Source organism: Fulmarus glacialis, unplaced genomic scaffold (assembly GCF_000690835.1).
Source record: "Fulmarus glacialis isolate BGI_N327 unplaced genomic scaffold, ASM69083v1 scaffold35931, whole genome shotgun sequence".
Taxonomy (NCBI): Eukaryota; Metazoa; Chordata; class Aves; order Procellariiformes; family Procellariidae; genus Fulmarus; species Fulmarus glacialis.
Window position 1 is genome coordinate 44,674 of NW_009195289.1, and position 9,637 is coordinate 54,310.

At 37.5% G+C, this 9,637-nt stretch overlaps 1 protein-coding gene across 1 annotated transcript in view; it reads left to right on the plus strand.

Annotated features, from left to right (window-relative positions):
• The window catches only part of POLR3B (polymerase (RNA) III (DNA directed) polypeptide B), a gene marked incomplete at its 3' end in the record, with an annotated part of 53,221 nt that extends 43,765 nt beyond the window's left edge, over positions 1-9,456 (plus strand). The window contains exons 19-21 of the mRNA XM_009588058.1: positions 5,739-5,948; positions 7,809-7,967; positions 9,339-9,456. Coding sequence (XP_009586353.1) covers positions 5,739-5,948; positions 7,809-7,967; positions 9,339-9,456 — 487 coding nt within the window. The remainder of the gene's footprint in view (positions 1-5,738; positions 5,949-7,808; positions 7,968-9,338) is intronic.
• Positions 9,457-9,637: the final 181 nt, after the last annotated feature.

A 9,637-nucleotide genomic window follows, 5' to 3' on the forward strand; every position in this document is an offset into this window, starting at 1 on the left:
ACAGTTCTCCCCCATCCCATTATCTTTCCCCCACCCCTGAGTCTCTATTTTATGACTATTAGTCTCAGAAGGTTTGGTTAGTTACCACACACAGTTAAGCAGGATCAGTGTGTACAGAAAGCCAATTCAGTATCTGTGGAGTTCTTTTGTAGTTTTCTGTGTGAAGGTTTTTTTCCCGTTTTGTTTTGAGTGTCATTTGCAATTCATTGTCTGTGTTTTCTGAGGTTGGTGTATTCAGCTGCTTTGACCCTAGGTCTTGCACATTTAGCTCCTTGGATACAATCCTCTGACGTTCCTAAAACAAAAGCCATTGAATATCTTAAGCAATAAAAAAAGCCTTTGTTTCGGTTTGTTATGACAAAACACCTGACTCAAAGAATAAGCAGCTAGATAAAAGTACATTTTAAAAGTTGGCACGTGACCTGAGCTATATTTTGCTCTGCCTGAAGTATCTGCAAACACCTGAAGCTTTTTGTAATAACTGCTTAAAAAAAAGCCACTATGAGTGGTAATATGTAAGGGCAGAAAAGATTTTTCTCTACGCTTATTGATCAAATGAGACCTAGAGGATATTCCTGAAACATTAGACATACTTCTTTCTATTTGTATTTATGAAGAGATGTGATATAGTGCTTCGAACTGCCACCTTTAAGTAACCATCTACCCTTCCTGCTTTCTTTCCCCATCCTGAAATTGCAGAGCATTTCCTGGTCCAACATTGCCATGTGGAAAGTCTCATGTCCAAGTCCACTGTGTCACTCCCTTGGCTGTCAAACTGTGGGGGCATGGAGGGAGCCCCGGGGCTCAGACTGGGAAAGGAGGGCCTTGTGCTACTCAACACTGACCCCCTCTGACCACGTTACAGGGCTGTGCCAGCAGCTTTGGACAGTCTTTGCTCTTTTTAAGCAACATCAAGCTAGGGAAGGGTGTGAAAGCACAGGTAAATGGAGGGTGGACATCAGAGCTTGCAATGGGGTCTGTAATCCAGTATCCCTTACAAGTGTTAGTATTAAAATATTTATGTTTCTGCAGGATAACATTAAATGTCCTGAAAAATACCTCCCTTTGATGGGCAGAATGAGTCATCTTGTTGGAGGACTAGGGCTGCACTTAGCAAGCAAACTGGATTTCAGTGAAATGAAATTGAAATGAAATCCCTCTGTTTTGGCATAGATAACTTACCATATGTTGCAGGTTGAACTGTAAGACTGAGGGGAAGTTGTGATTAGGTGGGAAATACAACAGCAGCTGCAAGGACCTCAGTTGAACGTTGACATTTCAGTGCAAAGTTAATAGCTGTAGCTTAAAATCTGAGAAGTATTTAAGACAAGAGTCTGTACTGTTTGCATTCCATGTGTTGCTAAAATAATGTTTAAGAGGATCAAAGGCTCCTACAATTAGAGAAATAATTTTAAATGGAGCTTTTCAATTCCATTAAGACATAGAAAATCAGTCAGTTTTACACACTGTACTTCTGTGACTGTGAAGCATTGTATAAAAGCCTAATGTAAGAAATGAAAACATACACATTTTCCTGCCAGTAATCCACCATATTGCACATGCACATGCGCATCTGTGAAAGTGGCAGTGTGGGTACACAGAGCAAGCTGTACGCTCTCACAGCCCAACTGTGCACTGCAGTTTCAACCCAAATGTCATAACACAAGTCTTGAGTAAGGAAAGGAGGGTTTGGATGTTAATTGTTACTTAAGCCGGTGAAAGAGCAGAAAGTATTTGAGGGGAGGGTGGTAGGTGGGTGAGAGCTTTTTTGCACAGGTTTATGTTGAAGCAACTTCTTGATATTACAAAAAAAACCCTCCTACTGTATCTCGTACATTCTGCTTTGCTTCTGTGAAATAGCAAAGCCCTTTATATACTGCTTTACCATGTGCTATAACCAGCTGAATATGTTAAAATAGAGTTGAGAAGACAAACATGCTTCAAGGAACCAAGTGCTGATGGTTGTTGGTTTTTGACAGTTGTGAAAGGCTTGTTGGAGGGCTGAGAGCTAAAGTGCTCCCAAATTTTGTACGGCTAGCCTATTGGCAGAGAATCAAAACAAACGTCAAAGCAAAACTGGCTGTTGCTGGTCATCACAGCTGGACCTGGGTGCTTTGTGGCCAGGGCTCAGTTCTGCCGCTGCTCTTTGAGGAGCAGCGTTTGTGCTTTGCGACACGGTCTCTTTTTGCCAGGTCTTCTCCCCCTGGTAGCAGGCACAGAAGTGCTGAGACAGAAATGAGCCAGACTACTTCCCCCACTTTACCCATAATCTTTTTAACTGACTTCTTAATCTTTCTACGGTGAAAAGAATATTTCAAATGCTGAATATCTAGATCACTTAATGCATATACTCCACAAGGTTCAGTGCAGTGTTTAAAAACTGTACTCCTTTCTTTGTTGGTTTGTGCTAATATAAAAGGACAGAATAGTAGAAAATCCATGGTGAAATCAGGGGAAATACATAAATACAGCAATTCTTTTCCTGGCATGTGCAATAATAGTCCTTTTGGCTCATATCTTAAGTAGATTGATTTCTGTATCCTTGTTAATTTTGATTGTACAGTTTAATGTTGCTGTAAGTAATACACCAGAGAACTGGATAAACACTTATTTTAGCTGGCTGTTTGTTCTGGTGAGTTCTCAAAACTTTCTGTATCAAAATAACAATATCCCATTTGTGCTAAATATCAATAGATAGCATTTTTATAGTGATTACTTCACACTGTAGAACAATCAAATGTTCTACATTAAATGTTTTATAAAAGAAAAAAAAAAAACTTGTCAGGAAATGGAAAAAAGGATAGAATGCACACGTGCATTCACAACATACCAAGCGCTGAGAAAAGCAAGAAAATGATCTTTGTTGTATCCAGGTCAACCTTGTGTGTTTTGCTTTAAACAGGGCTAATTACCAATGAAAAAAAATTGGTTCTTGCTGTTGGGATAATTATAAATGTGGGTCATTGTGAGCAGGGTTTGTTATGGTGAACTTTAATTATACTTTACTTTTGCTTGGCTGTTTGGCTGAAGCAAACAAGGGCTCTGTTCTTTCAGAGAGAAAACAGAAATAAACCTAGTGACTTCCTTCATTTCAATGCCCACACAGAGGTCTCGTCCCAACACATGAGTCCTCAGAAGAAGAGAGCTGCTTCTTAATTTTAAATAAGCAGATTGTGGTTTAAGGCTCTGGTTTGTTAGACCAGTCTAGAGAAGGCATTATTTGTATAACCATTAAATCGTAGCAATTAGGACAAATATTGCTAATGTGTGGCATGCTTTTTGGCTAATTTATTTCACTTGCGCTCTTGAATCATTCTCTAACCAGTTTCTTTCCTGCTAGGGTATCCATCATTGATATATATGTATCTGTTTTCCATTTGATATGATACAGCGTTCAACTCCTGAAGAATTGCCTGAATACAGTTTATTATTGAGGCTCAAAATCTCAGTAATGTCAGTTGCTCATGGCCCTGGTCTAATACAAACAGTAACAATTCCGTCAGGCTTATCTGAACTTCTGATAAAAATGCCAACTTTGAAATACGTGAAGCATCTGAGAGAAAAATAGTTTGCGTTACCTGAAATATGTAAAAGTGTCATCTGTAATCCTTGATATATAGGTGACTTCCACAGATAGTTACTGGGGTATAAAGGACAAGTTTAGCTATGATCAGGTGCTCCAGACTTCATCCCATCTTAGCATCCCAAACCAGTGAACTTTAGCAGGTACAGCATGTAAGCATCTCAGAAGAGAAAAAAATTGCAAGCATTTCAAAAGTGGAAGTTGGCGTGGCTTACTCAAGATTTCTTTCAACAACAGGAAAATGTACCTATCCATGAAAATTTTAAGATGAGCTCTACAGCAGACAACCTATCCTGAACACACACAGATTATTCATTCTAGGTGCAGAGGGAAAAAATGGTCTAAACCTCTAAGTTTTTAATTTGGAAGTAGATTTTCTTAGCTGTATAGTGGGAAAACCATTTTTTTTTATCAAAGTACAATGAAAACAATGTCTAATACTTAGGCTAAGACAATATCAGAAGTAATAGGGCTTTCAGATGGTGGGCCTTGTGGGGGGTGACTGGGAAGGTCTTCAGTGTTGATAAATCCAGGCCCTACCAGCTTGCTTCTTACTGGAGACAGAAAATACTGCTCAGGGATAATTAATTGCCTTCTCCAAGAATAAGACAGACAAGCAACTGCTCAAAAGCAAGAGACAAGTAAAGCCTATAAACTCTACTAAATCTTCCTTGCTGTTTGAAAATGCTGTGCCTGTGGCTTCAAATCCACTTTCTAGAACCAAGGAAACCAGGTGTGCAAGAGCTGGTTATAACAGTTTATTTTCAGACGGTACCTGTTGAGCTATCTCCCCATCCTTGTCCTTGGGAAGGGTAGACCTGTGATGGTTTAGGAGAGAAAGCTTAGTGCCAAGGACAGGATAGGTCTTTGGAAATGCCCATGGTGCTGCCTGGGTTTAGATACTTGATTTTCTAGACATCTTGTTTAAATGCAGGCATTTGGAAATTGCAAGTAGATGCATATAAAATGTAGATGCTCCCCTAAGAGCAGATTTGTGTTCAGCTGTACTATATTCTGGCTATGTGAAGTCTTCATTATACACTAGCTGCTTTGACCTTTTCTTGAATGCAGCCAGCCTCTGAAATTGCAGGAGAAAATGGAAAGGTTTTGAAAGACTTACCTCCTAAGCACAAGTACTGCAGAATATTTAGCACTTAAAACTTTAAAACTTTAACTTTTCAGACTATAATTTCTTAATTGCTTAGAGGCATAGCATAGTCCTGGTACAGCAAACTCTAATAACATACGATTGCCTTAACTTTTGTTCTGCTACACAACGGTTTATGTTTCCCTGCTGGGTGTTAATTATTTTTTCCTCAGATTTCAGAAGACACTTTGGCAGTCTGATGGGACAGGGCCAAAAATTTCAGTCTCAAGCTGGGAGGTCTATACAAAGGATTGAATTCTGAACCGTAAATTTAAAATTAATTTCATGTAAAAAGACAAATATATTGTGAGTGAACTTCTACTGTAGTCTTTCTAGCAATGACGCCTCTAATTTCAGAAAGTAAATCAGTCTTGGCTGCTGCTAACTGTACGCTTTGTTCATGCTTTGTGACATTCTAACACAGGCTGCTGTTGAACTAATTATTGCCCAGAAAAGGAAGGAAATATGTTGTGGAAGATGCAGAGCTTGATCCACAGTTCCTGTTGAACTCAATGGGAGTCTTTCTATTGATTCTCATGAAATTTTGGATCAGGTCTATGGAACACAAGTTCAGCTCTCCAAAAAAAACCTGTGGCTATTAGAACAATAAAAACAAACTTCATACTTGCAGATTTATTCAGTGTCATGATTAAAAAAGAAATCTTATTTGCATTCAGTCATATAGGACCTGACTTTGATTTCTTCTGATGTTGTTCTTTTTGTCTTGAGGCTTAGGTTTTCCCTGTTTAAGAAAAAATAAATAATTCTTCCTGGAAGCTTAAATTAAGAAGCTACTTACATCTTTATTTAAATATAATAATGTAAAGTTGTTTTGGTTTGGTCTCTTTAATGATTTTTTTCCCCTTCTTTTCTTGAAGAATTTCTATTATTAGATGAAATTCCTCAGTTTGTGGTTTTAGTTAATTTGCATTTTGATAATTTTTTAGCCAAAATGTTTCTGGGAAACTCACTAATGTTCACACACTTTTGTTTCTCTTTTACATACAGGTACTATTGGATACAATCAAAGAAACAGGATAGATACTCTTATGTATCTTCTAGCCTATCCGCAAAAGCCAATGGTAAAAACAAAAACAATTGAACTGATAGATTTTGAGAAACTGCCTGCTGGACAGAATGCCACAGTCGCTGTGATGAGCTACAGTGGTTACGATATCGAAGATGCTCTTGTCTTAAACAAGGCCTCTTTGGACAGAGGTAAGAACCATCAATTCTTTCCCACTTCTCTAGTGTGTGTTCTAATACATGTTTTAATAAACTTGTTGTCTCGTGATGTTATCCTAGAATAATGTTTATTGCAGTTACGAACAGTACATCTTCAATTAGGAAATTAAATTCCAAAACTGCTTTGAATGCTTTTGTTTGTTTTCTGCGTGAATAGTGATTATAATTCCATGTTTGCAATAGTGGGGTGAAGTTGCCAACGTGTGAATAAACTTCTGAGTATGGATATTATAAGAAAAAATGCTAACTTTTGACCTCAAATAAAAAGTGTAAATGGTTCCTTTTTGAAAAGACCTAGTTTACAAAAAATGTGAGGTATTAGATAATCTGTTCTATTGGGCTTGCTTTTTAGATGGTTACCTGAACCTTTGTTCATTACTAACAGAGGGGTCTCATTATTTTCACCAGTAACAAATGCAACAGATAAAATTTGACTTCTGAATGTATTTGGGAAAGGAATGGAACGCATGGCAGTTTGTGTCATTGTGAACTTGATTCTCTGAGGGAGCAATAGCAGTATTGCCTACTTTCTGAGAGAAAATAATAGTATTGTCTAAAGCAAAATAATTTCGTGTTTATCCAGAGATAAACTAGTGACCTGCTTCCTTAAAAAAAAAAAAAAAATCTATATGGTGCAGTGTATTTTAAGTAAAAGTACATAAGCACCAAATAGAAGGTAACTAAGTGAAACCTATGTTTGTGCCAGTCTGGCCTGTCTTGCTCTCTCTACAGTTCTTCAGCGCTTTATGTTAATGCTGCTGGGGGTTGGAGGAGAGTTGCCTGAAAACTTAGTCTCTCCTCTCTCTTTTCTAAATAAATTCCCTTGAGAGAAGACATAGTGCAGTGTGATCAAATTGGTTTTAGTTTCGGGTGGCCAAAATCAGATTCTTCCATGACTTTATTCCCCCACACACTCCCTTCCTCCCAGTTGCTAGGCAGCAATAACAGTATTCCTAGACATGTATCTTTGGCATTAATGTCTGCCGCATTTAATTTATGCCTCCTTTTCTAAAACAACAACAGGCGTGATTTAAAACTGAATGTTTTCTTTTCTGGTAGACTGGTAACATTTACAGGGAGAGCTGTAGTGCTTGTCAGGAGTTACTTGACATAATCTAAAGATATAGATCTACTGTATGTGGCCACAACCATCTTTCAAATGAACTAAAATAACATAGGATTATTAGAAAGCCTTGCTCTTGGCTATCTGTAATTCTAAATTTGATTAAAGTGTTTAGTATTGTGGCTAGTTGCTGTACTTGGAGAGAAATTCCAGAGATGCTACTTTTCTCATCTAAAACCCAAACCAAACCTATTTTATAACAATATATGTAATTCAGAATTCTTTCAGCTGGGAAAAAAGTGAGTAACGGGGTGATTATATGAAACAGTCAGTACTTTCCTGGTAGGTTAGCTTGTGTCAACCACAACATGGGTAAAAGTTCAGGTTTCTTAGAACTCCCGAAAGGAAGAGGTGCTGTTCTCATCCTGGTACAGTCTCTTCTCCTGTGTTATGTTTCCGTATGGACCACCAAAGGTAAGAGAAATGATGCGTGCGTGCGTGTGCAGAGGTATAGAAGGGGATTGGCACAACTTCAGAGTTGGACCGTAGTCCAATGTCTGAAAAAAGTAGCATGCATGATCTGATTTTTAAATTGTGAGCTACTAAATATCCATGTACAATGTTAGGCATATTCAAGACAACAAATAATCTAACTAATAAAAAAATATTTTATATTCTGTAGCTCAGCTTCAGCATTCTTGTTTTATTCTGATAACGTATTTTACAGAATCTTTGAACTCCTAGGCAGATGAGTTTGTGTTACATTTTAGGTTTTGGAAGGTGTCTTGTATATAAGAATGCCAAGTGTACACTGAAGCGTTACACAAACCAGACATTTGATAAAGTTATGGGTCCGATGTTGGATGCAGCTACCCGTAAACCAATTTGGCGCCATGAAATTTTAGATGCTGATGGTATCTGCTCTCCAGGTATGTCAAACTACATGTTCAGTCATGGCACGTTCGTAATCGTAGAAATTAATGTTCTGTTAATATTTCTTGTGCACCTGGTTTTATACTTAGTGTAATTAATTTTTTTTCTTGAAGGTGACAGTATTGTAATGGAAAATTAAAAAATATTAGTTTCTGAAAGCAGCGTGGTCCAGTCATTGGGGGTTTTTTTGTGCATGAGAAAATGGAGCTTTATGTTTAATTAGAAGAGTGAGTCTTTAACAGTGTGAATCTGTTGAAGCATTGGAACTTGTAGTATTCTTATACCTTCAAACTGGCAAACTGATTCCTTATTATTTTGATTTCATACATCAAAACCTCCTAGCATGCTGTCAGTTAATGCAATTGTTTGAGGAAGTAAAACCTTGTGGTTTTAACAATTTAGAAATATGTTTGGAGAGAGGTAAGAAAATAAATACAACTGCATTTAGTTATGAGGATAGGTATATAACTTTCCAATGGAAATAAATTTGAGAAAGAATCCTCCCATACTGTCATCCCTCAATTAGGAAACAACTTAATAGATCTGCTGAGATCTAATAAGAAAGGTGCTGTAAAAGGCACTAAACTTAATTCCATTATAGCAACACAATTGGGTCACTTTTGCTCTTTAGCACATCACAATGGAGCTTTCAAAGTTAATTAAAAAAAAAAAGGCAAAAATCTTCTGGAGTATTAGGATAGATAGGACTGGGGTGGACTCCAGAGTGAGGCTGTTCTCAGTGTGTAGGTAAAAACCTCTTTGAAACAGTTCATTTGGACAGAAAAGAGACATCGGCTGAAGTTCAGTGTAATTTTGCGGAGGAGGTGGGAAGCAGGTACTTGATGTGTGTTAGTATCATTGGGCATGCTACTGATCTGGTTTTCTATGTGAAGGGCAGGATAAGAGAATGGAGGGGAAAATAGCAGATATATGAGACCAGAAGCAAAAAGTAAGTGCAAGGAGAGGCTGAAAGTAGTCTTGTACAACTCATTGTGGAAGTAATGTGATGTCCTGAATTTAAGTGTGAATTTCTAAAATTTGTCAGTTACAGTGTTGCTTGTTAATTTTCTCCTTACTTACGGCAGATGACTTCAGATGGTTTTGTATATTCTTTAGACCCAGGGTATGTTGAATAGCTATTCTCATAGTACACCCAGCATGCAAGCTATTCTGTTTTGGTTTACAAAAAAACCCTAGTTTAATGATTCTCTTACTATGCAATATTTAATAAAATAACATGGCGTACTTCCTGGACATGTTCCTCCCAATTTGTCTTCCAGCTTACCTTTCTTTAAAGCTTAAAATGTATTTCTAACATAGGTAGCCAGATATGTTTTCATGGTGCTTTTTTTTCTTGTTCTTTGAAGGTGAAAAAGTAGAAAATAAGCAAGTCTTGGTGAACAAATCTATGCCAACTGTAACCCAGACACCTCTGGAAGGAAGTAGTGTGCCTCAGCAGCCACAGTACAAAGACGTGCCAGTAACGTATGTTGCATCATAATGTTATACTTGGGGAAGGTACATGGAGGAAAAAAAAGATACCTTGTTCTTTACAAGTTCAGCTTAATTCTCCCTTTGTTTCTATTGTATCTCCTTAAGCCTTTTCTTTTCCAGAAACATACTGCACTCTGGAACTTTAAATATATAAATATATAAAATATATATA